At 44.0% G+C, this 26895-nt stretch overlaps 1 protein-coding gene across 2 annotated transcripts in view; it reads left to right on the top strand.

The window, feature by feature from the left end:
• Nucleotides 1-26895, top strand: part of LOC149313277 (disintegrin and metalloproteinase domain-containing protein 33-like) — a 79967-nt gene that overhangs the window by 4244 nt on the left and 48828 nt on the right. For both annotated transcript variants that reach the window (XM_089526399.1, XM_089526400.1), the window contains exons 2-4: nucleotides 313-395; nucleotides 13923-13999; nucleotides 26455-26533. In XM_089526399.1, coding sequence (XP_089382525.1) covers nucleotides 313-395; nucleotides 13923-13999; nucleotides 26455-26533 — 239 coding nt within the window. The remainder of the gene's footprint in view (nucleotides 1-312; nucleotides 396-13922; nucleotides 14000-26454; nucleotides 26534-26895) is intronic.

The raw sequence follows: 26895 nt of genomic DNA, 5'->3' as shown, positions 1-26895 counted from the left end.
TCATCTATCTATCATCTATCTATCTATCTATCTATCATCTATCTATCTATCTATCTATCTATCTATCTATCTATCCGCACACACTTTCTTTTGGACTATGTATATTCTTTTGCACCAGAGAAGGAGGAATGATACGAATTCCCTTTAGTAACTGGATTATATTGTTTAAAAAGGAGGAATGGAGAGGAAGAGGGGAAAAAAGGGAATGTAAGACTAACTGATTTCCCCCCTTATTATAGCATGAGCCTTTGTGGATATAAACCAATTTCTTCAGATGCAGCTCGGAATGATATTTTCGTTGTTTGATTCCAGGGTTGTCCCCAAAAGGAGAGTTTGTCTTTCCTCGCTGGATTTTGGGAGGACGCAACAGGCGAGATGCCATCGTGGCGGAAGAGGTAGGCTTTGCTCTTGAGATGCTCGTAAAGCCTTGTTTTTGATCTTCTTCTGGTTCCCGTTTCTTTCTGGATAGAATCCTGTTGGTTACTGCCATCTAAAGTAGACCTATGGAGTTAATGGTGAGCCGACACATAGGTAAATGCAGTTGATTCAATGCCTGTTCTCTAGCTGGGATTAACAATAGGATGGAGGCCTCTTTATACAAGTGTCGAGACTTTGGAGGACCAAGACGTACAGTCCATGGATTCTTTATCCATCAGTTCAAGCATCCATGGGTTCAATATATTAATATATATATATTTGATAATTAATTTTGCTCTAGACCAAGATACATAATTTTATTTTTCTCCTTTCAAGATATTACGACACATTAAAGTCTAATATTACATCACGTTATGTAAGATTATAAGTTTACTTATTGGTACAGCTGTGTCCTCTCCCACAAATGTTTAAAGATGTCACCGGATGGACATGTAAAGAAAGTGACAGATAGGACGTAAATTGAAATATCTTGTTTAAGAATACAGGGAAATGTCATCCAGGAGGCCACATCTTAGTTAAACTCAGTTACCAGGTGTGATAATAACAAGAAGCATTACATGAAAAGTATGCTGGCAACAACAGAGAAAACTGTTAAACGGGAAGGAGAAATAAAAGGTTACAAATAACATTTTCTGCAGAGGTTGGGAGAATAGGTGTGAATGGATGCGACTATGTGCAGGAAAGTGAACACAAACGTCAATGCAAATGTGCAAATATGTGCACCAGTTTGCATAGCACACTTATGGGAAAAGTGGCTCTATGACTCTATGAAAATGTTGGAGGATATGAGATGGTTCAGGTGGGGCAGCTGCATCTGAATCTTCTGCAAAGAAGGGGGAAGGAGAAGTGAATTTGGATATGGAGAAAGCCTGAGCCCCTTAAACAGCTGTCATCTTTTGCTTTCCTGCATTCTCACAAGGTTGGGACAGAGAGACATTTGCTCTCAGTTCCTGAGTTTCTTCCCTCTTGCTTGCATGGATCACTTTGTTGGCTTGAGATATTTGCGTTTGTATTTAGCAAGAGACACAGTCCTTCTGAAGGCAGCCTTTGCCTTTGCAGCTTCTGGGAAGCCTTTGCGGCTTCTTGGAAGCACTAAGAGAGAGAATTTGTAGTTTCAGACATTAGGAATGCTCACGATTGGAGGGATTCATCTGGCGTCTGAAACATTAGACCTCTGCAAAATCACACCCAGCGCATGGAGACTTGGAGGAAAAATAAAACAGGATTGATCAGTGCAGGAGGGAGGGAAGAGGTCCTGGCCGATCAGACATAAAATGAGTCGTAATTTTTTTCTTTCCCTTTTAAAGACTCCATAAGTGGATTAATGGGAAGTGTGTCGGGTGGGGATGAGTTCCAGTAAAGCGAAGCATGAAGAGAAATAGCACGAAGCATGAAACGGGATGTGACGCAGAGCAATAGGGGCAATTGAGGGGAGAGACAACTTGGAGGAAAGGCTTAAGGCTCCCATGCCTGGGCAGCATGGTGTACTGGTTTGAGCATTGGACTATGACTCTGGAGAGCAGGGTTTGGATCCCCATTTGGCCATAAAAACATGCTGGGTGACCTTCGGCGAGTCACACTCTCTCAGCCTCAGAGGGTGGCAATGGCAAACCCTCTGAAGAAACGTGTCAAGAGACTCCATGATAGGTTTTGCCTTAGGGTCACCTTAAGTCAGAAATGACTTGAAGGCACTCAACAACAACCTGGGAATGATGGGCCCAATGCTGGCTGCCATTGGTGCGACACATTTAACAGAGCATCTGTTTTCACCAGGGTTCAGAAAAGTCTCCTGTTTTGGTCAGCACATTCAGCTGGCAGGGGATTCTGGGAAGTGTAGTCCAAAACAGGATACTTTTCTAGCCTTTGAACTGAACCTGAAGTGCAGCATCCAAACCTAAGGAGGACATGATGGAGAAAATACTTTTGTTTCCAACCCAGTAACACAAAATGTTGGTTTCTGCGAAGCATGGCTTGCTGGGGGAATATGGGAAGTGTGATTTAAGACAGGACACTTTTCCAACCTCTGAACTGAACATGAAGTGCAGCATCTAAACCTGAGGCAGACGAAATGGCGCAGAATCCAACATGTTGTGTGTCTGGTTGGTTTGTGCAAAGCACAACTTGCTGAGGGATTCTGGAAGGTATAGTCTAAAATAGGAAACATGTCATTCCATAGGATGGTGCTACGGCACTCAAGGTGATGCCAAACTGCGTTATTTCTACAGTGTAGATGCACCCCAAATCCTATTGTTACTCCCGGTTAGAACAGAGCCATTGAACCAACTGGATTTGCCATTCTGCAATGCATTGAATCTCTCTGCTCTGGTTGGGACTAACCCACAGGTTTCCAGCCTTGGTTAATGGGGACTTGCAGGACTGGCTTGTTCAATTCATTCTGCATTTCAGCAAGAAAGGAGAGCAGGGACATGAGCGGCTCATTTCTGAGTCTATATTTAGACCCCAAAGTGGTTGTGACCAGGGAATGTAGGGCAGTTGTAGGGTTTATTTTTACTTTCTCCTCGGTGTCCTCAGTGCATTCTTTTGGGAAGTCAATGGAGAGGGTATAATTTGGGGCCAGGCATGGAGGCTCCTTCTGTTCATGTTTTCGCTTCTTCCTGCAGCCCTTGACTTCCTTGCTGACATTTCCCAAAGGCCCAAACCCTCAGTTGCAGGGGGCAAATTACAGAGAATGGAGATGGAATCGCTGGTTCCTTTCTAGGCATTACAGCTATTTTAGCTGGCCAGAAATACATGATAATTTATTTTAAAAATTCCTTCTGGTCTAGATTTAGGTCGGGGCTGTAGAAGGCGCACAGGATCATCCCAAACCACAAAACAGTGGCACCTTTATTGGGCCAATCCAAATTCACGTTTTGCACATGTCTCAAGCCTTCCGAAGCTCCACTGACCTCTTCATCAGGCCAAAGTGTTTAAAATGACACAGGAGAAAGAAAGGAAAACAATTGACCATGTTAGTCATGGTTCGCTTTAGTCAGATTTTTATTTCAAAGTTTCTAAGCTGCCTTGGTCCCTGGGCAGAAGAAAGGGGGAATATAGATTGAAGGAATAAATAAATAATAGATCAATCCATTTTGAGATCTCCTGGGATGAGGAAGGCTTCTGTAAAAATTTAGCACCCAGAGGTGCCGCCTTCAACATTTCACTCCTCCCTCCCTCCCTCCTTCCCTCTTTCCACAATGTTGATGCCAAGCGCCAGCTCTTTATCTGGGAGGATGCCAGAGTGGCACCAGCGTAAAGTGAGTAAGCGGCATGAGCTGGCACTGAGTAACTCAGCAGCTGGCAAGATCTGGGCTTGGCAAAGGAAAGCAACAGGGAGGATGCAGCTGTAGGTTTCCATGGCAACAAGCATCCTGGCAAAGCAGTCCAGGGCACAGACTGCCCAAGACCTGGGCAGCTGGTGGAAGCTGGAAGTTGTGGCATAGCAAGGCCTGGGTGGCAGATCCTTGCCTTACACCCATAAAGACATGTAGACAATGATGGGACTGAGAAATGGGGAGGCTGTGAAGGAAGCAGCTGCTGAGTGGAAACACTGCTGCAGAGGAAACTGAATAAGCATGTGGGCAGGAGATGGCAAGCAGAGGGTTATTTTAATGCCCCATTTGCATTTTCTTGATGCTTCTTCAGCCCCCCCCCCCCCCCCAAGTGCTTGTTTCTTCTTTGTAGAAGAGAATGGCTTCTGGACTGCCAGAGCAGGCAAGGATGCAGTGTGTCTTGTGGTCCTTGTTGTCTCCCAAGGGGTTTTTGCTGGCCTTAGGCCACCGCGTAGTCCCCAACTTCATCCCACTTTGATGATTCCCCCTCCCCCCCACAAAAAGTGGGACTCTCCACTCCTAGGTCTAATCTGCACTGCAGAAGTAATGCAGCTTAACACTGCTTTAACTGCCATGGTTCTGTGCTATGGAATCCAGGGATTTGTAATTTGTTGTGGCATCAGAGCTTTCTGGCAGAGAAGGGTAAATAGCTCCCCAAACTACAAATCCCAGAATTCCATAGCATTGAGCCAGGGCAATTAAAGCGGTGTCCAACTTCATTATTTTAGCAGTGCAGATTAGACCTGAGAATCAAAGCTAAGCACATCTGTGCAGGTCTCAGAGCAGGAAACTCAAAGATGGAAACCTCTGGCCTTTTAGACCTCTTCTGCAAATAACGGTACAGCTTCTCTTTTCCTGATCAGTTCTTGTTGTTAACTGCTGTCAAGTCGAATTTGACTTATAGATGAGAGACCTCCAAGTCTTGATGGAGTCCATCTGGAATGCAGTCTTCATCTTTTCCTCTCACTTTCCACCTTACCAAACATTACTGCCTTTTCTAGGGAATCATGTTGTTTCTTGGTTTGGCCAAAGTACAACAGCCTCAGTTTAATCATCTTGACTTTTAGGGAGATTTCTGGCTTGATTTGCTCTAGGATCCATTTATTGGTTTTAAATAATAATCTTAAAAATCATTATACAATTGGTCCTCCAAGTCCATGGATTCTTTATCCACGGATTCAAGCTTCCATGGTTTGAATATATATATATTCTCCAAAAGTCAACCTAGATTTTGCCATTTTGTGTAAGGGACACCATTTTACTGTGCCATTGTATTTAACGGGACTTGAACATCCATGAATTTTGGTATCAAAAGGGTGTGTGTGTGCTGGAACCCAAACCCAGCAGAGAGCAAGTTCATGATACCTCTGAGTGTGGTGGAGTCTCCTTCTTTGGAGGTACCGAAGCAGAGGCTTGATGGCCATCTGTTGGGGTGCTTTGACAGTGTCTTCCTGCATGGCAGATTGAAGTTGGACTGGATAACCCTTGAGGTTTTTTTCCAACTCTATGATTCTAAATTGTCTTTAGAAGACAAACCCAGCTTGCAACAGGAATCTAAGTTTTCTCCAGTCTAGGCCTGCCCCAAGCACCACTAGGGGATTTCCTCTTCTTTTCTCCGTTTATCTCCTCTTCCATACGTCTTCATTTCTCAGCTACAGTCCTCATCCTTTCCCAAGCTAAGATACCAGGCCTGACTCAATTGGCCGTTCTTTGGGAATGACTCAAAAGAGTGAGGGTGCTGGGTGGGGACTTTCTGAGGTTCCTTTGGAGACCTTTTGCCTGGCTTGCTAAGAGCTGAGAAGAGTCAGGAGCCAATTCCATTTGGCTAAGGAAGGGAATGCATTTTTGCATTTTGAGCAGTGATGGGTTCCCCCTGGTCTTCAGGCAACAGGGATGGGTAGTTTGTCATATATTTGGACACAGAGCCTGACTTATCCCAAGAGCTCTCTTAGTTTGGCTTCAAAATAGAGTGGAAAAATCATTATCTTTGCCCAGAGAGAAAACGTACAGCTGTTGTTGTTGTTGTTGTTGTTGTTGTTGTTGTTGTCATCCCTTTTTGGAGAGCCAGCGTGGTGTAGTTGCTTGAGTGATGGACTTTGACCCTGGAGAGCATTGCTTGCCATTGCCATCATCTGAGGCTGAGAGTGTGTGACTTGCCCAAGGTTTCCCAGCTGGTTTACATGGCCAAGATGGGATTTGAACCCTGGTCTCGAAAGTCATAGTCCCACACTCAATGGTGGGACTGAGAGAAGGGCCTCTTCTGAGGATCTTCCCTTTTTCTTTTTTAATTATAGCTTCCAGGATTCAGAAACCAGTTTGGCCAGTTGCCCTGCAGATTGAGGATTATGGAAGTTGCTGTGAAAAGTTACATGGCTGCCATCTTCATTCACCAGACTGCTAAGCCAAAATGCAATATGAAGGTGAAACTTCACTTCTTTGAGCCAAACATATTTGACATTGTCTCAGAGAAGGCAGTTTCCTTTCAACCATCTCTAAAGTTTGAAACTTTGAGCGAGAGCTGAGACGATTCTAGGAAATGGGTGACATTGTGTGTGTTGATTACAAATGCCTCCTCCCTCTCCGTTGCCTCCATCCATAAGAACAGTTCTTTCAATTTTTGTCCTTCGTTTTGCTGGTTTGGCAGCTCTTTGTTGTTGCTCTTGTTGCGTTCTGGCACTGTTCCTCCCATTGAGGGGCTCGGATAAACCTCCGATTATTGCTTCCCATTGTTTTCCTTTGCCTTGGGCCCAGTGGGGAGAACTGGAGGGGGCTGGGAATTGCTGGGAACTGAAACCTCAGCCTCTCGGGATGGATTCAGCTCTTGCTTGAAGAATTCCCAGTGACTGTGGCGGTGGAAGGGCATGTTGGGGTTGGGGAGAGAAGAATAACAGGGCCAGAGGCTGAAAGGGGATCTGATTTCCTTCCTTGGGAATATGGGGACTGTGCTGGGAACAAGACGGTACCAACCAGGCCGGTCGCCAAGGGTGAAGCGGAGGCCAATGTTGTGTCAGGATTAGGTTTGGAGAGCAACTCCATCTGTGGCTGGAAGTGTCAGTTTCTGGAAGGCTTTCTGGAGCACATCTGGTTTCCATAAGCCTTTCCATATGGTTCAGACTCTCTCTTTCTGTGTACAATAGAATCCAAAATCCACAAAACTGTGAAACCTTTATCGGACCAACCAAAATGCACAAAATACACGTTGCAAGCTTTTGAAGCTCCACTGGCTTCTTCATCAGGCAAAGGTGTTATAAATCATACAAGAGAATTTGTGTGCGTGTGTGTGTATGATGTTACTCACAGACCTACTGTATATATTGGCATGCAGTTGTTGGAAAGATGGTTTGGAGGGATATCTGTGCAGGCAGGCCACTCCTCCTTCTGGCCACATAGGTTCTGGGAGTAAATTCCATTAAATTCCAAACACAAAAAAATGCTTCATTTCCTTGAAAGCTTGCAAACATGGGTCTGTGCATTTTGGTTGCTTGTTACACTGTTTTGTGGATGTTATTTTACTTTTCTATATGGACAACACTGCTACCCGCAGCAATGTTTTCTGTGTGTATGGAATCAGAGAATCATAGAGTCAGAAGAGACCCCAAGGGCCCTGATCCAGTCCAGCCCCATTCTGCCATGCAGGAACTCGCAATCAAAGCATCCCCATTGACAGATGGCCATCCAGCCTCTGTTTAAAGACCTCCAAGGTAGGTGTGTATGTGTGTATGAAAATGAGAGAGAGAGAGATTCCAGTTTTGGGGGCATTCAGAAGTGATGGTCCACTGGTATCTATCTGTTTGAGGAATGTGACCGTACACCACCTTGAGTCCCCTATATTGGGATAAAGATGGTATATAAGTAAATATAATAATAATAATAATAATAATAATAATAATGATGACTGGTTAACAAGCAACAAACCAAAAAGACTGGCATCCTGTCAGTGGGTTGTTATGTGCACATATTTTCCCATATGCATGTGGTTGTACTAAGCTGACCATGATTCAGAACAGGGTTGCATAAGTGGAGTAGTTGTTTCACTTGCAGTTGTGCTTTCTTGGATGGTGCATAACTACTCTGGAAAGCAGCTGTGCTCCAGGATTTGATCCAGGATGGCTGTGCTGACCAGGCATGTATCACAGAGAGCTGGCTAATCTTTCTCAGCTCTGTCAGCCTGGGTTCTCTGTGCAGCAGCAGACAAAGCGAGTTTGGGATCGGTGGGATGGAGATGCAGTGGTCAATCTGGCCTCAGTCTCCCTCACCAGGGACCCCATCTCTCACTCTATGGGATTTCAGTGTGCCAGTGCAATTCTAGGCTGCATCAATAGGAGTATTGTGTCTAGATCCAGAGGAGTTGTAGTACCACTCTATTCTGCTTTGCTCAGAGTTTATCTGGAATATTGTGTCCATTTCTGGTCACCACAATTCAAGAAGGATATTGAGAAGCTGGAGTGTTTCCAAAGGAGGGTGAAAAATCTAGAAACCATAAAGCCCAATAAGGAGAGACCTTGGGAGCTGGGCATATTTAGCCTAGAGAAGAGAAGGTTACGGGGTGACATGATTATGATAGCTCTGTTTAAGTATTCGAAGGGATGTCACACTGAGGATGGAACAAGTATGTTTTCTGCTTCTCCAGGGACTAGGACACAGAGCAATGGATGCAAGCTACAGGAAAAGGGATTCCTCCTAAACGTTAGGAAGAACTTCCTGACAGTAAGAGCTGTTTGACAGTGGAACACACTTTCTTATGGATTTCAATGGCTTCCCTGTGCATTTTGATCTGATAGGTGTTGGCATGGTCCAGAATTTCAGTGTTTTCAAAGAGTATATATTTCCCACTCTCTTCCATGCCAGCATTCTCCGAAGATGCCGCTCACAGCTGCTGGTGAAATGCCAGGAAAAAACTCTTCTAGAACACGGTCTCATAGCCTGAAAAACCCACAAAAAACTATGGACGCCGGGCTTGAAAGCCTTAGACTTCACACAGATCTCAAGCTCTTTCAAGATACTTTCAAGTCAAGTCTGAAGTCAAGCCTCAAGTCTGGGGCCCAGCCTTTAACGTGGGGTGCATTTTTGGAAAGGAACAGCAAACATGTTAGGCAATGGGCGTGAGGTGGGGGTTGAGGTCTGCTTGGCAGCTTGTTCCCGTTGAACATCAGAGGATCCTTCTAAAACTTTTCCAAAGCTTTAGAAGGATCTTTCCACCTCAGACCCATTGCCTAACGCATTGGCTGCCTTTGGTGGCAGGTGGAGCCTGCTGCTCAAAGCGAATGGCACTAGCTGGTCAGTCACTATCGAGCCAGTGTATCATTTTTGCCAAGCCAGGTCCAAGTCAAGTCACTGCGTCTGACTTAAGTCTGAGTCAATTGGCTTGAGTCTACATAAGTGATAAGTAAGCTCATTAGCAGATGCACAGTCATTTGAACATTGTTGGTTTTCAGGAGAAGGGTGGAGTAGCCCAACCGCCACTTAGCTACGTGCCAGATGTTTGCATCCCCCTTTCTTCATTTCCAGCATCGATTCCTCTGATTTTACATTTGAGGGGAACCCCTCCCCACTTTTTGGCAGATTTGCCGTTCTGCAATGTGTGGAGGTCTTTGCTGTAGAAACTGCTGCAACGTCTCCACAACCACAGCCAGAGCTTGCCAGACTCATATGTGCCTTGGAGGCAGAGGCGGTGGTTTCTTCTTCCTTTCTGGTTTTACAGTTATTCTTATTTTTTCTCTTTAATAGGAGCACCTGTTTGTCATCTGGAGCCTGGAAGCTGCGGTGCCTGTTTTTTTAGCCTCTGCATGTTACAGGGTGCATCTACACGGTAGAAATAATGCAGTTTGACATCACTTCGAAGTGCTGTCACTCCATCCTATGGATTCAAGGGATTTCTTGTTTTACAAGGTCTTTAGCCTTCTCTGCCAAAGGGTGCTGATGTGTCACAAAACTACAAATCCCAGGATTGAGCCATGACAGTTAAAGTGGTGTCAAACTGCATTATTTCTAGTGTAGATGTCCCCGCAGTCACCCAGGTTGCAGCCACATAGCAGAATTAATGCAGTTTGACACTGCTTTAACTGACATGGTTCAGCGCTATGAAATCCTGGGATTTGTAGTTTGGTGAGGTATTTAGCCTTCTCTATCAGAGAGCTCTGGTTCCCCAGCAAACTACAAATCCTAGGATTCCATAAGATGAAGTCATGACAGTTAAAGTGGTGTCAAACTGCATTAATTTTGTAGAGTGGCAACAGCCCCAGAGACAAAGGGGAGCGGATGAGAGACAAAATCCCCTCTTTTTGGTGGGTGCCATGGATTACTTGTTTGTTTCTTCCCAACCACTGGCCCTTTTTGACCTTTGATAGGGACTGGACTATTAAAAGCAGGCTTGCATAATTCTTCTTTCTGCATAACCTCCTTGAAGTGTGCAAAGTGTGTTTATTGTGGCTGGAACTTTGAAATAGTTCTTTTCTGAATAACAACTCCCAGAGTCATTGTTGTGGTTGTTGGGTGCCTTCAAGTCATTTCTGATGTATGATGACCCTAGGGCAAACCTTTCCAGGGGTTTGCGATTGCCATCCTCTGAGACTGAGAGCATGTGACATGCCCGAGGTCAAGTTTCCATGGTTGAGCAGGATTCGAACCCTGGTCCCTCAGAGTCCTAGTTTAACACTCAAGTCACTGTGCCATGCTGGTTCCCTCCCAGAATCATACCCTCCAATATTTTGCAGGTGAAAACTGGGACACATGTAGCCAAGCAACATCATAATGTGGTCAAGATGGCAAAATCTGTTAAGGAGGATAAACACACAAGTGAGGAAAGGGTGCAGATGTTTGCTTTTGCCTAAGCCAACAGGGAAGGGCATGTTTCTGTCCCTTCCTCTCCTTTCCACTGCTGAGTTAATGGAGTGCATACTACTTTTTGAAATCAGTTGGCAACAATGGAACTAAGCTGGGGACAAAGAGGAAAGGTGGGAGCAGGAGAAAGAAACTGGGACATTTTAAAAGCAGCTGAGAAAGTGGGATGGCAGAGGATTCAATGGGAGAGATGGAGGATATGCACAAACTGGGAAGATTCTGAGATTTGTTGTCCAATTTTTTTAAAATCATTTTGTAGTCTTCCACCTCTTCCGAATATAGACTAAACATATGCTCCTAACTTTTTCATATGGAGGATTGTATCACCGTCCTGAAAGAAGAAGAAAGGGGGGCAATCCAAAAATGCAAGAAATTATGTAGTAGTTTATCACACGCACAGATGAACACAGCATCTATCCGAAAGACAAAGTAGTGTGAATGTGAATGAAATTGTCACACACCCATCGGCTTCTTGATTTTGAATTAGCGTGGTTTTGCGCATGCACAGGGAGGACAGGATCCCATGGCCAACAGTAATCCCACGGCCGAACTGGAGATGCATTTCATACTAACACAAATGTGAATTTACTGCAAATTAGCAGTGGAAAAAGATTTATAAATTTGATATTTTTCTGAATTCAGTTATTCCTGGGATGTCTCCTGATTGCGTTTGGATTGCCTTCCGTTTGCATGCAACGTCGTTTGAAAATCTTTTGCGAACTTACATGAAATAACTTGGATTAACCTTTGGTGTACCTTCCAATTTTCCCCGTGTGATAAAGTCCCTAGTCTTTCTCTGCTGGCTTCCTGGTAGAGGAGCTTTACAAGAATAAGCCATTGTGGTCTATGCTTGGCAGAGAGGGAATGTGCCATTCAACCCATCTTCTGAGCAGCTTTTGTTGAATGGCCCACATGTCGGTTTCTCTGAGCCTGGAATGCACATGGAACAGGGAGGGTCCTGTCCAACCCACTCCTTCTGGACTCTGTCCCATAATTGCTGTCTTCTGAATCGTGAAAGAAAACATTTTGTTTTCCAGGCAGGACGGAAATAGACCTCCATCACTTGACAGCTTGTGCTCTTCAGCTGTTGAAATGGAGTTCTCAATTTGGTGCTGGGGTGGGCAAAGTGTGATCCCAGGGTTGCATTGTTCTTTTGTGGCCCTCTTTGTGTCCTTTTCCGAGCCCCAAAATTGGGCTGAATAGCCTTGTGAGAGGTTCTTCTACCTATCCTACCAGATCATCTGGGAGACATTGACTAGTCAGCCAGGACTAGGTTGGCAACTGTCAGTCAGAGGACTTTTTCTTCAGCCGCCCCAAAACTGTGGAATGACCTGCTGGAAGAGACTTGACAGCTGAATATGCTGTCTGGATTTAAAACAGCATTGAAGACTAGGCTCTTCTGGCAGATGATTTCTAAGTTGTGAATTTTAAATGATGAATTTTAGATGTGGATTGTTTTTATATGTGCGCACCTTATTCGTCCTTTTAAACTGATGTGTATTTTAATCCATGCATTTAAACTGATGTTGTTGATTACTAATTGTTGTTGTCCCCACCTTGATTCATGGGGAGAGGTGGGCAAGAAATAATAATAATAATAATAATAATAATAATAATAATAATCCTATGGCTGCCACCACTTGTGAGGGCTTCCACGTATCCCCACCTCTGCCACCCAATGTGAGGATCTCCTCCTGTGCTACCTCTTTGGCATCTAGATGCCCCTATTGCTCCTGCATAAGTCTTTATGCATTTGGTCACCCGACTGAATGCCACCCCTCTGCCACTACAAGCACCACATGTCTGGAATCAGGCTTTCCAGTATCCCTTCTGCAGCATTCTCAAAGGTTACAGGAATGTATAATACAGAAATGATGTAATTAATAGAGATTGAGCAAAACATCAAATATAACATCAAAGATCACCATCACAGAACCTATTTCTATATATGGTTATGAAAGCTTGACAGTGAAGAAAGCTGATAGGAGGAAAATCAACTCATTTGAGATGTGATGCTGGAGGAGAGTGCGGAGGATACTGTGGATTGCTAAAAAGACCAGTAAATGGGTCCTGAAGCAAATTAAGCCTGAGCTCTGCCTGGAAGCAAAGAGGATTAATCTGAGACTGTTGTACTTTGGACACATCATGAGAAGACATAACTTGCTGGAAAAGACAACAATCCTTGGCAAAGTAGAAGGCCAAAAGAGAAAGAGCAAATTCCAGATGTTGTTGATAGGATGACTTTCCACACTGCAGAAATAATCCAGTTTGGCACCGCTTAAACTGTCATGGCTCAATGCTATGGAGTTGTGGGAATTGTAGTTTGTTGTGGCACCAGAGCTCTTTGACAGAGAAGGCTAAATATATCACAAAACGACAGTTCCAAGAATTCCATAGCACTGAGCCATGGCAGTTAAAGTGATGCCAAGCCAGATTATTTCTACAGTGCGGATGCAGCTGTGGAGGTCTCAAGATGTTGCTATTCCCGGTTCAGGTGTTTTTGGAGGGACATTCATGCTTGCCAGACCCTCCTCCTTCTGGCCATGTGGCTATTCCAGGAAAAAAATTAAGTTCCATTAGCAAGACAAAAAGAGATGCTTCTCTCGAGATCCAGGTTGCCTCAGTCCAGTCTTACCTGAACTGAGAACAGATTCATTTAATCAGCTTTGCTTCCAGGCAGAGTCTTGACAAAATGTAGGCTTGAGGATAACATGATCATATTTTTTCTCTCCTCCTGTATGATTTTCAACACCCTTTGCCTGATGAAGAAGCCAGGTATCACTGTTTTGTGGATTTCGGATGTTATTGGACTTTGCTATATGGTCAAGATATACCAATAAACATCACTGATTTTCTAGTAAGAGGGCTGGGAAATAGTAATAACAGCCAGGCTTAAAATAATAATAATAATAATATAGTGGACTTTTGGTTTCTGCTGGAATTTAGTTCTAGGATCTCTTGTAGATACCCAAGTCTGTAGATGCTTAAATACCATTAAATGCAGCCGCATAGTGAAATGGAGTTGTTTGGAATTTACAGTATGTTTTTGGAATATATTCAAGCCATGGATGTTTGAATCCATGGATAAAAATTCTGTGGATCTGGAGGGCCAACCGTAATAGTTAATACAATCTAGTTTAAAGTAGCCAGCCCTGCTAGCAACCCTATTTCCAAACGCTGCTCTGTTCCTCCGATTCTTCTGATCCAGTTGTGCCTGTCTAGGCAGAGGAAGCCTAGATTAAAGCCTCCCTCTCTAAAAACCTGTTGCTATTTTCAGCAAGCTGAGTTCCTTTCTCTGTCTCTCTTTCACAGATGCCATCGCCTGCCCGCGGAGAGGTGGCGGTGACAGTCGAGGGCAAAGAACTTGTTTTGGTGCTGGAAAAGAACCAGTAAGTGTGTGAAATGCCAGGACTGGACAAATATTTTGTTCAAGGAGAGGCAATATTCTGGACACAGTATGTACAGTTTGACTGTGGAGTTTATCACCTGGGACAAATCTTGTGCAGAAACTAAATTTAAACTGAAAACTACCTGCATTTGCAGGTTGTTTTTCAGACGACGTTCAAGGTTAACCCAAACAGGAAGTTGAAAAAAACCCGCATTTGTGTGATGTTTTTCAGATGACGTTTGCATGAAAGAAATAATGTGAAAATAACTTGAATGCAAAGTCATCAAAACCAGCTCCTTCTTACTTTCGCTAAATTGCAAAAGTACAAAGGAGCTTTCCAAATCCCATTTCTGCACAGGATCTTACAATTTCACCCTCTGTGGGATGAATTCCTATATCATGTTGATTGAGAATACTTGCATATCTTTGCTTATTTTGCGTTATTAGTCCTGCTTCCACTAGAGAAAACAAGAGTCAAATCTCCACCTTATGACTGATGGGAATCCTGCATGTACCCCTCATATTCTTGAATGCTGAAGCCCTATGCATGATATCTTAAGCATCAACCACGGTTGCACACTGGATGCCCCTCAGAAAAAAACCCCAATGTTTAACATATGAGGAGTAACACACTTTTCAAGGCTATGCTCTCATCTCAGGATTCCTCCCTCTCACCCAGAGGATCAGAGAAGTCCTGGTCCTGAGATGTGGGAAACCTGGTTGGAAGCCATGCTGGCTAGGAACAATTGGAGTTGTAGTCCAAAACATTTGAAAAACAACAAGCTGAGTCTAGAATGGTGGTTCTCAAACTTCAGTCCTTCAGAAGTTTTAAGCGTAAACCCTTCGAAGCCCCAGCCAGCTTGGCCAATGGTCAGGGATTCTGGGAGCTGAAGTCCAAAACATTCGGAGGAGTGAAGTCTGAGTACCACAGCTCTGGACATAGTCTCCAGATTTGTCGGGCTTAAATCTGCATCATCCCCTGCTAGCATGGCTCTCATCTAGTGTTTTGAGAATCACAGGTCTGGAAACTCTCTACATACTGAGATTACCCCATTCTCTGAAAGCCTCCCTGACACTTTTCCAAATAGGAGAGGTAGAGAGTGACTTGTTAAAAGCCACTATGAAAATATCAGGATTGTTGCTATGTCTGAGGCTGTGTCTGCACTGCAGAAATAATGGAGTGTGACACCATTTTAACTAGCATGACTCAATGCTGGGATTTGTCCTTTGTTGTGGCACTAGGGCTCTCTTACAGAAAAGGCTAAATAGCTCACAAAACTACAAACCCCAAGACTCCATAGGATTGAGCCATGGCGGTTCAGGCGGTGTTGAACAGATTAATTCTGCAGTGCAGATGAAGCCTGAGGAAGTCTGGAGCTGGAATCTTTCCTACAACCTCTCCCTGCCCTCCTCTGCCTGGCTCTCTTTCTTTCCCTTTTGGCTCGGGCTTCTTCGGTTCTGTTTGAAATGCACGATCATAAAAATGGCTCTGTTTTGATTTTTTGGAAAGCTGAACGCAAGCAAGGGAGAGGCTGTCAGGTTATTTGGTTTTCTGCAGCCAGGTCTGGCTGGATCCTACAAATCCTGGGGAGTTCAGAACAAAGAGAAAAGAACAGCTTTCTGGGATAAATCTTTTGGGAACACAAACCCCGTCCAGGGGCCAAGCTGGGCGGAATCTAAATTTGAAAAATGTTGTGGTTTTGGACTACATACCTGTGAATCCCCAGCTGTCAGTTGGGGTTCTGAGAAATGTAGTCTGAAAATACAGGTACAGGTACATTTTGTCCAAGCATCAAATACAGATACAGGTTGAGTCTCCTTTAACCAGAATTCTGAAATGCACAGTATTCCAAAAAACCAAAACTTTTTTCATGAGTAGCTGAAATAGTGACATCTTTGCTTCCTTATAGTTCATTGACCACACACTTTGTGTCATGCACAACATTACTCAAAATATTGTATAAAATTACTGTCAGGCTATGTATGTATTGATATCTTGTAGCACCTTTGAGACTAACTGAAAGAAAACGGTTGGCAGCATGAGCTTTTGTTGACATAAGTCTGTTTCCTCAGATCCTATGCATAAATAAAGCAACTTATCCTTGATTGGATACTGTCACTTTTGGGGTATTATTTCATGTGAAATTACTGCTGTTGCTGCTTCTGCTGCCAGGCGACTTCAACCCAGGTCCCAGATGCGCTCAGCTGGCCGCTTTGCAAAAATGGGAGCATGCTGTTTTCGCAAAGCGTCCGGCTGACCGTGGCTGGGACCCAGGTTTAGTTGCCTAGTGGCAGTGGCAGCAATTTTACATGTGATAATACCCACGTTTAACCCCAAAAGTGACTGTATGCCATCAAGGATAAGTCGTTTTACTTAGAGTGCAATGAACTCCAAAGATCATGCTGCCAATTTCTTTCTTTCAATTAGTCTCAAAGGTGCTACAAGATCTCTCTGCATACTGATTCTACAGACTAACACACCTGTATCTTTGAATTCTACCAGGCTATGTGTACAAGGTGTATATGAAACAAAAATGAATTTAGCCTTGTTTGGACCTCACAAGAAGTGATTCATACAAGCGGTGGTGCCAATGGGTGGCACAGTGGGATGCCTATGCAAACAGCCGCTTGGCATTGCAATGGTGTGCCTAAGATAATGGGGGGCATGTTCAGGGCCAGAATAGTCCAGGTTGATCTGGAGCATTTTGGCCCATGCAGACACTATGTCTGTTAGGGTTTTACAATGTAATAGCTACATTGGGACCTCGGTTTCTGCTGGAATTCAGTTTCAGCCCCCCCCCCCCACCCATGGATACCAATATCCATGGATGATCAAGTCCAATTCAATACAATGGAATAGTAACATGGTGTCCCTTATATAAAATGGCAACATCAAAGCATAAATTCCAAATAGCAAACCCTGAATATATAAAGGACCCCATTTTATTATGATGCTGTATTTAGTGGGAGTTGAGCATCCATGGATTTTGTTATCCACTGGGGGTCCTGGAACCAAACCCCAGCCGATAATAAGGAACCACTGTATTTTGAAGCCGTGGATGCTTGAATCTGTGGATGCAGAGGGCTGACTGTATTTTGGATCCATATTTCCTGATGAAAGGGCTAAAGAAGAAGCAAGTGACCGCACTTTTGCAAAACCCAAAGAATCTGTCTGCTGAAATCTAATCACTGCCTGCAATACTTTTGATCAGAGCTTTCTGACAAGGAGCTGCAGCACTTCTAAGAAATGCTGGCCAGCATATCAGCGTATTTTGCTTTTCCTTCAGTCTGCCAGCAGCTTAGAACAGAGTTGTTGCTGGTGTTGTGGGGGCTGTAGTTGAACAAATCTTAAAGACATGAGCATAAGGAAGGCTGCTTCAATTGACAGCCAGGGGGATGTTGCTAGACAAACTTGCATCAATTGAAATGTCTAGGAAAAAACATGGGGAAGGTGAAATGTGCTGGAACAGAGGCAAAATGAAGGCATCTCTTTCCAAACCAGGAGCAGAGAAAGGTGATCTTGAAATCTGGACTTCTTCTGCCGGGAGAGTGATAATGTTGCATTTCAAATTTGTGGTCACCTTTGGAATGATTTCTGGAGCCGATTTAGATTTAGCCCGGCTGCTAAGGAGGCTGTTTTCTCCGGCCCTGCTTTGCCTTTGGATTCAAAAACCCACTTGACTTACTAGGGATTCTGGAATGTTATTTCTCTGCTTTTATATATACACATGGATTTGGTGGCGGCTCAGGGGAGGCGTGGACCAGGAGGGAAGACGAGAAAAGCAAACAGAGGCCAGACTCGGCTCATGTTCGTGACGGTTGCCAGCTCCCCTGCTGAAAACCTCACTTGGTTTGGAGGCTGGCCCAGGCAGGAAGCGTTTGGGAGATATAGACTTGATCTTGGAAAGCAGCACAAAGGTTGAGAGGTTGGCTGTTGTGAATTTCATCCCCTCCTGCTCTCCAATCTCTCCAAAATAACCAAGAAAAGAGAAAGAGAGAGAGGAGGAGATGTTTAGCTTGGGACAGCGATGCCTGAAAATGACTGTGTTTTTAAACCCCTTTGCTTTAAAGATCCCTTCTTGGCATGCATAGAGCTTGTCAACCACCAAGGTATATTTCGCCTGCGCACTCAATATTTTGATCGAAAGTCTGGCATGATTTTTTGAGGTGTTTGTGTGAAATAAATCGACAACGTGGGGTGATTCCAGACAAGGCATAGTCAGCCATGGCAGATGCCTTTAATGTCAATGCAGGTAGAGTATCTGCTCCAGGTTTTAGTTTGAATTTCCAAGGTGTTGAACCTAATTCCTATCTAGGTTTCACCCCTTGGATCACTCCTTTGGACTAAAACTCAGAGCAGATTGATCTGCCCGCTGGTTTTGAAACCATAAACTGCCACTGCACATCGGTGTAGCTATCGTGTCTCTTTTTCCTTCACAGATACTATTTTTCTAGTTAGCAAAATGATGGGAAAAGCAGTGTCAAAACATGAAGCAGGGGTTGTTTTCATCGATGAAAGATGTCGTCGTCTGGAATCCCTCTACCGTTGCTATAACTTCATGCTTGGCACCAGTTGGTTGCAAATGAGCCATATCTTTTGGACATCTCTCCAAAACAGAGAAATTCTGGAGATCCATTTTGGGGGAGCTGAGGCTTGTGCCTTAAAGGTCTTCTTAAACTAGATCAGGAACATGGAACAGGGCACGTACGGCAAGGGCGCATATGGCAAGGGCAGACTGTATTCAAAAAGCAAAGAGAAATAAACATGTTTCTTGAATGTCAGGAAGAAAGAGAATCCTGGAGGGACAAGAACCTGTGTAGTTTGGGCCTTAATTGTGTGCAAAATCCACAGTGTTTATCTGTGCAAAAAGAAAGTGTGAATTTTACACAGAATAAGTCCCAGACTGTGCAATTCTTAAAGAGATTTGGGCTTCCTTGCAGAACAAAACTAGTGGGAATTTACATCCATAGTCCCAGTGCTGGGTTGGACACTCGGGGAATTAAAGAGGGAACCAAAACCTTTTACATTTTGGAACTTTCCCTGCTCTGTCTTTCTGTTTGAATGCTGCAGGAAAAGGGATTGCTGGGCTGCAATTTGGAAAGGTCAGGTTTAGGGCTTGTGGGTTTCACTGATCCTCTCCTCAAATCATTGGCAAAGTCTCTCTCTCTGCTGGACTTTCTGCCTCTCCAAACAGATATAGACTGGTTCTTGTGATACGAATAACAGCAGCCTTTATCTTTTGAGTTTCTTAGAACAATGGAAGGAGGTGGTGAATTGCCACATTCACCTTCTGAGATATATATATACAGAGAGAGAGGTTTGAAGGTTTGTTTTATAAAAAAAACTTCTTCTGAAAAGCAAACCCATTTCATGTGCTATCGACAGAGGTTGGGGGGCGGGCGGATGAGGGCATTGGGCCCCCAATGAAATTTCCCTTCAGTCCCCAAACTCCTAGTATTGCAGTTACTTAAAGCATCAGCTGAGCATTTAGAAATCCAAAGAAAAGGGACAGGCAAAGTGGCGGCGGAATGCAAATACAGTACATGGAGATCTATATGTGAACCATTTCCAAACTTCCATGGTGAGGCAGAGTCCATATGGAGAGGCAATGCCATCATTTTGCCCTTCGCCCTGGCTATAAAGACTATCTGGTGTAGTGGTTTGAGCACTGGAGTATGACCCAGGAGACCAGGGATCGAATCCTCACTCTGTTAGAGAAAACCACTGGATGAAGGGCCCAGAACTGACCAGTGTGGAAACTATGCTTCTATTAATGTAAGCTAAAATAGTATTTGCCTTCTTTTCAGCAGCATGGCATTGCTGGCTCATGTTCAGTTTAGGACTAACAATAATCCCAAGGTCCTTTTCGCATGTAGTATTGCTGAACCATTCATCTCCCACTCTGTACCAGTGCATTTAGTTTTTGTAGCCTAAATGTAGAATTTTGCATGTTTCTCTCCTGAATTTCATTTTTGAAATCTCTGCCCAATTTTCTAGTTTATCTAGGTCAGTGATGGTGAACCTTTAAGAAGTCGAGTGACCAAACTGTAACCCCAAACCCACTTATTTATTGCAAAGCCATGTCCCTCTGGCTTTTTAGTAACAAACTCTGGCAAACTCTGTGCTGGGGCAACAGCACATGTGCCCACAGAGAGGGCTCTGAGTGCCACCTCTGGCACACATGCCATAGGTTCACCATCACTGATCTAGGTCCTTTTGAATTCTATTCCTATCTTCCAGCGCAAAGAGATCTTGTAGCACCTTTGAGACTAACTGAAAGAAAGAGGTTGGCAGCAGGAGCTTTCGTAGTCTACTTTCTTTCTATCAGTTAGTCTTAAAGGTGCTACAAAATCTTTCTACTTACTGATTCTACAGACTAACATGGCTATATATTTGATACCTTCCAATGTATTAGCCACCCCTCCCCAGTGTTGTGTTACCGGCAAACTTGATAAGGATTCTTTCCAATCCATCATCTAAGTCCTTGATAATAATGTTGTAGAGTAATGGCCCTGAGACAGAGCCCTGAGGCATTCCACTAGAGACTTTCCTCCAGTTTGAAGTGCAGCCATTGATGATAACTGTTTGAGCAGGATTTTCCAACCAGTTATGGATGCATTTGACAGTGTTCCCAGCCATTCCACATTTAATCAGTTTGCTAATCAAAACATATGAGGGGACCTTAGATGCTTTGCTGAAATCCAGATAAATGACACCCATAGCATTCCCACCATCTACTGAACTGCTGATGTGGTTGAGAAAAAGAAACAAGGTTAGCTTGGCAGACTTTGCTCTTGATAAACTCACGCTGGCTCCTCCTGATCACTGCATTGTTATCAAGATACTTGCAGACCGATGCCTGTGTAATCCACCCTAATAATTTTCCTGTTATTGAGGTTAGGCTGACTGGTCTGTAGCTCCTGGATCTTCCTATGTTTTGCCTTTTTTGGAGAGAGAAGGGCAGCGTTTGCTTATCTCCAGTCCTTTGGCACCTCATTTGTTTCCCAAGATTTCTGCAGAATGATAGCAAATGGTTCAGAGAGTACATTTAGCAAGTTCCTTCAGTATTTTGGGCTGCTGTTCATCTGCAGATTTGGATTCCTTGAGATTAGCCAGGTGATTCCTGACTAACTCCCTATCAATCATGACCTGCAGTCAGATCTTTTGCCAAGCAGTTTACCTAAATTAAAACAAAACAAAAACATTAATTACATTGATGTTCTTGTCTCTCTCCTTTATCAAAGTGAGATCAGGGAGTAGGCCGGTGTTATCTGCTTTCTGAGAAATCTGTGGTTCTTGAGGGGCAACGGAGGAGAAGCGGTGCAAACTTAGTGTGCCCAATGCTGTGAGGTTTGGGCAGGATGAAAAACCACGAGGGTAAATGCTGCTTGATGGTAAAACAACGCAAAAACGAAGGGCGGAGGTTTCCTGTGATGTTATCTACTACAGTCTGCATGGCTTTCTGCAGATGTGTTTTTGGTGCAACTTTTCTCCTCATTCCCTTTTTTGCTAATGTATTTCATCCCAGTCAAATAGAACAGCTTTTCCCAGTCTGAAGCCCTTTCACGCTAAACATCATCATCATCATCATCATCATCATCATCATCATTATTATTATCATCATCATCTCATCTTTCTCATGATATAGGGACTCAAGGGAGCTTATTTTTGTTAGCTAAAGTTAAAAACAGTACAAGTGTTAAAATGTAGATACAAAGTTGTTTTTTTTAAAACATTAAACAATTTAAAATTTAAATTAAAAAATATTACACATTAATATTTAAAATGTATTTGAAAACTCTACACAAAACTCTATGCGTGTGTATTGTATGCCTTCAGGTCAATTTATGGTGACCCTCTCATGTTTCCTCTTCCTCTATCTGATACGCATCCTGTCTTTTTCCCAAAAGGACTCAGAACAGATGATCAATTACAATTAATATAATGCAGCTAGAACACTCTAAAAGCCACCTTGAAATGGAATTAGACTATTTAAAAAATCCCCTGAAATAACAAACATCAAATTAAAAATGACTTAAAAAAACAGTTTACATCCCTCCACCTTCCAATACGAATCCTGGCTTGGCTATGGAAACCTCCTGGGCGACTTTGGGCAAGTCACACTCTCTCAGCCTCAGAGGACAACAATGGCAAATCTCGCTGAGAACAAGTCCTGCCAAGAAAATCCCATGATAGGGTCACCGCAAGTCAGATACGACTTGAAGGCACACAACCACAAAACCCCCCAATGCGATTTAAAGAACCTTCCCAAAATGAGAACTGAGAAGGGAAAGGGGAAAAAGTCCCTCCTGGCCTTTTGCTTTTGATTAATGCTCCTGTCTCCATTTCTGCCTTCCCTTTAAAAATAAGAAATAAAACCATTGGATCCATCATCAGGAAGTGATTTGTCAGCAGCGGAGCTGAGTCCGATGTTAATTCTCCCGCAAACCTCCCAAAGAAAAGCTGCTGAAAGACAGCAGACAGCTGTGGGAAAAAGCCTGGAATGTGACTCCGGGTGCAACCTTTTATTTTGTAAAAGGGGGCGATTGCTAGCATGAGGCTGAGTGAAGGGAGACCCAGAAGATAACACCAAGGCCTGTTCTTTCTCTCCAGGCGAAGAGAGCATTGCAAGTCAGAGGGTCTCAAATGCAAACAAGGGAACTGGTGCGTGGGTGGGTCTTGCTGAGAGCATCTTTTCCCACAGACAGAGGAAAAGTGGGGTGAAAGGTACTACAGAGACTTCTAAAATGAAGCCTGATGTGGAGGAAGCATACGGAGGGAGAGAAAAATGTCTCCCAGAGGTGGTTGCCACGTTCACAAAGTGGGGAATCTGCCCTCAGTTTTAGGATGCATCTGCACTGCCGAAATGTTGCCGTTTGATGCCACTTTAAGTGCCATGGCTCAATGCTGTGAGGTTATGGGATTTGTAATTTGTGGAGATATTTAGCCTTGAGTGCTGGTGCCACGACAAACTACAAATCCCTGGATTCTGTAGGATGGTGCCGTGGAGTTAAAGCAGTGTCAAGTGGCTTGGTTTCTGCAGTGCAGATGCACCACGCATCAGAACGTGAAAGAACTGTCCAAGGTGCTGGACCTATTTTCATGATAAATTTCAGTAGATGGGATTAAGGCCCAGTGCAGACGGGTCTTAAAGGCCGGCTTGGGGGTGGAGTCAGGGCCTAGCATCCACATGATGCACGCCCCGACTCCACCCCGAGGGCAGCGTGATGCTGCGCACCGCTCCAGACAGCACACAGTGTCACTGCACTTCGCTGGTGCTGTGTCCACATGATGCAGCACCGAAGGAGCACCATAAAGCTGAAGCACTGTGGCTACTGTGCCCTTTGCAGGCCACAAAAAGGAGCTGCTTTTTGTGCCCTGCAAAGGCCAGATGGGGGCCACAGTGTGCAGTTGCTGCACCCCGCCCCCCCGATCCGGCAAAAATGGAGATGTCTGCAGGCCACACCTAACTCTTTGAAAGTTCACAGTAAACCCCAAAGTGGACTCACTACCCTACAGGCATGGAAGCCACTCCCTGGCCTCCATTGCATTTCCACCACTTTTTGGAGTCATTTGACTAAAGGATTGGTGGGAGATGAAGCTGAACAACTACCTGTCCGAGGTGCTGGCATTGAGACATGGCAGTTAAAGTGGTGTCAAACGATTGCATCATTAATGGTTGGGATTTGTTGCCTCAATATAGATGTAGTGAAGGCCAACAAGCTTTGCTGGTTTCCAAATATGATGAGGCAAATTCTAAAGAGGAGCAAGGGTGCAATGGCACAGAGAAAGCAGCGGTAGTGGGACCAACTTGTGCTGCCCCTAAGGCAAACATATCATGGGATTTTCATGGCAAGAGTTGTTCGGAGGAGGTTTGCCATTGCTTTCACGTGAGGCTGAGAGAGTGTGACTTGCCCAAGGTCACCCAGTGGGTTTTATGGCTGAGCAGAAAATCAAATCCTGGGCTCCAGAGTCATGGTCCAACACTCAAACCACTATGCCATGCAAGTCAGAAATGAGATGAAGGCACACAACAGCAACACGCTTGTCTAACTTTGAGCACAGCTGAATTTTCCCCCCAGAGCAGCTGGAAAAAGGCAGAAGCTGAAACATCTTGCCATTATAATCAAATATTCCTCTTTTGGTGGTCTCTCATGAGAGAGAGAGAAGCAGGGAGAGGGAGACCCAACATCCACAGTACTGAGGAAGCACCAGCCTAGACGGAAAAGTTTTGTCCCAGGCATAGAAGTTTTGTCTTATGAAATCATGCCATGATTTGCTGTCTGCGTCTCCAGACAGACAGTTTTGAGACAGGAACCCAGCGATGGTGACGGTGGCGGTGGGGAATCGAGGGGTTAACTGAAAGATGTTTGCAAAAAAGTTAAAATAAATAAATCAAGAAATTGCATGATTCATGACAAATGCATGTTTTCCAAAGCCTGGCCTATGGAAAGCCAGACAGGGAAAGGCTGACTGGACAGAGAGGAGATCCTTGCTGGTCTTTCTGATGTGTGTGTCAGCATGTGATAACACCGCAACACGGCTCCATTTAAGGCAATTATGCAGCTGATCCATTTGGCTGTGTTTTGTTTTGGGGGAGGGCTGGGGAAACATTGCTGATTGTCTCTGAATCCAACAAGTATCCTCTTAGGAGAATGGGGTGCCTTTCTTGTTTTAAGGAGACTTTGGTTCAGCATCCATGCGTTTAATTCTGTGTGCCTTCAAGTCGACACCCTTCAACATTTCACAGAGGGAAACCAGGACACATGTGTCCAAGCAACATCAGAGTTGGCAAAAGATAATAATGAGAGAAAGAACACACAAGCTAAGAGAGGCTGCAGCAGTTTGCTTTTGCTATAGCCTTCTGGGACATTTTAAAAACAGCTGAAAAAGGGGAATGATAGAGGATGAAATGGGACTGTCCCAGTTCATTTCTCTCATACAGTGGTTCCCAACCTTCCTATTGCTGCGACCTTTTAATACCGTTTCTCATGTTGTGGTCACCCCTCAACCATAAAAAGCAGTGTTTCAGTTCCTAAGACCATTGGAAATATATGTTTTCCAATGGTCTTAGATGACCCCTGTGAAAGGATCGTGACCCACAGGTTGAGAACCACTGCTCTAATGAGTGGCTTTGGTAACTAGTTTTCAAAGTAATTTTAGCCTGCAACAGCCATGGCTTTAATTCACAAAATTTTCATCACGATGTTCAGTGGAACGAGAGCAGGTTTTCTACTGTTAGTTGTTACTGAATGGGGAGGAGGAAGAGTGACTTGGGTGGCTGCCTCCTGCTGCAGTCCAGAAAGCTGGCTTTGTCTTTTCTTTTGCCTTTCTCTTGTGATTTGCAAGGTGTAATATCTGAACTGGCCACTTGGGGGTATCAGAGAGCACTTTCCTGTGTTTTCTAATGGCACAAAAGTCACAGTAATGGTAACTTGATAGTAACGAGCAACTCACCAGGTCACCTTTCTGGAGTAAAACATAGGGACCAATTGGGTGATTGGAGTGATGAGTAGAGTAAATACAGCGGGTCCTTGCTATCCACTGAGATGTGGTTCCAGGATCCCTGTGGATACCAAAATTGGTGGATGCTCTAGTTCCATTATATACAGCCGTGTAGTACAATGATGTGTCTTATATAAAATGGCAAAATCAAGGTTTGCTTTTTTTGGAATATTTAAAAAAATATATATTTTCAAGCTGTGGATGGTTGAATCTGAAGATGCAGAATCTGTGGATATGGAGGGCTGACTGTAATTGGGACTCTTACATATTAAATTGGGACTGCTGGAGTCACTTTGTAAATCACCTGTTCGTGTACAAATGATGCCATCAATTTCATAGTGTTTTCTTAAGCAAGGGCACTCAGCGATGATTTGCCATTGTCTTTTCTGAAACACAGCCTACATCACCAGGCATTCCTTGGTGGACCTTTGCCCAAGTACTGACCAGGCCTGATCCTACTCAGCTTCCAAGATCAGATAGGATTTGGTGCTTTCAGGGCATTTCGGCAGCTGATTCCTTCAGAATCTTCCAGCTAAGGCAAAAATCAATGGAACTGGAAGGAGAAAGATGTTCTTGAAGGATCCAGCACTAATACAACCCTGTCAAACTGCTATTTAAAACTCAAAGATATAGCCATGTTAGTCTGTAGACTCAGTATATAGAGAGATCTTGTATCACCTTTGAGAGCAACTGAAAGAAAGACGTTGGCAGCATGAGCTTTCCTAGACTTTAGTCTACTTCCTCAGATGCTTTTTGCTATTTAAAACCTCCCACGAAGGAGAGTCCGCCGTCTTCTACTTTAGTCCATTCTACTGTTGAAAAGCTGTTACCATCAGGAAATTCTTCCTAATGTTAAGTTGGAATCTTCTTATTTATAATTGGAATCTGTTGGTTCAGGTTAGCTTTCTAAAGTTTTTTCCCTCTCTCTCCCTCAACTCTTCTTTCCACAGAAGGCTGCTGTCCCCAGAATACACAGAGACGCATTATACAAAAGACGGGCAGATAGTGACTGTATCGCCCAACCACACCGTAAGTAAGATACGTGAGGCTGCAAAGGTGGTAGTCAGAATTGCAGCATTGTCCCCTGGGTTTTCAGTCAATCAAAATGAAATAATCTCAAAGAGGTTAGAATATTGGAAGATACTTCACAACGGATGCTTTCCCAGGCTTTGCGATTTGACTTGCGCATTACATTACATGCACAGTGAATGCTGGAAAGGTATAATGTGTGCTTCCTTTGGTGTTTCAGGTAGAATGTCTAGGTTTCTATGAATACTTGGGGATTTGCCTGGTACTGTCTAAGTAGATGTTGAATGAAACCAACTTTGCACCAGACTGGGTCCAAAATCTTTCTACAATCTTTATTTGGGTCCCTTGAGATAACAGTCCCA

Source organism: Sceloporus occidentalis, unplaced genomic scaffold (assembly GCF_023333645.1).
Source record: "Sceloporus occidentalis isolate IW3139 unplaced genomic scaffold, rSceOcc1.0.p SCAF_5, whole genome shotgun sequence".
Lineage (NCBI taxonomy): Eukaryota > Metazoa > Chordata > Lepidosauria > Squamata > Phrynosomatidae > Sceloporus > Sceloporus occidentalis.
Note: the sequence above shows the minus strand (reverse complement) of the source record. Positions and strands in the feature narration are given on the sequence as shown.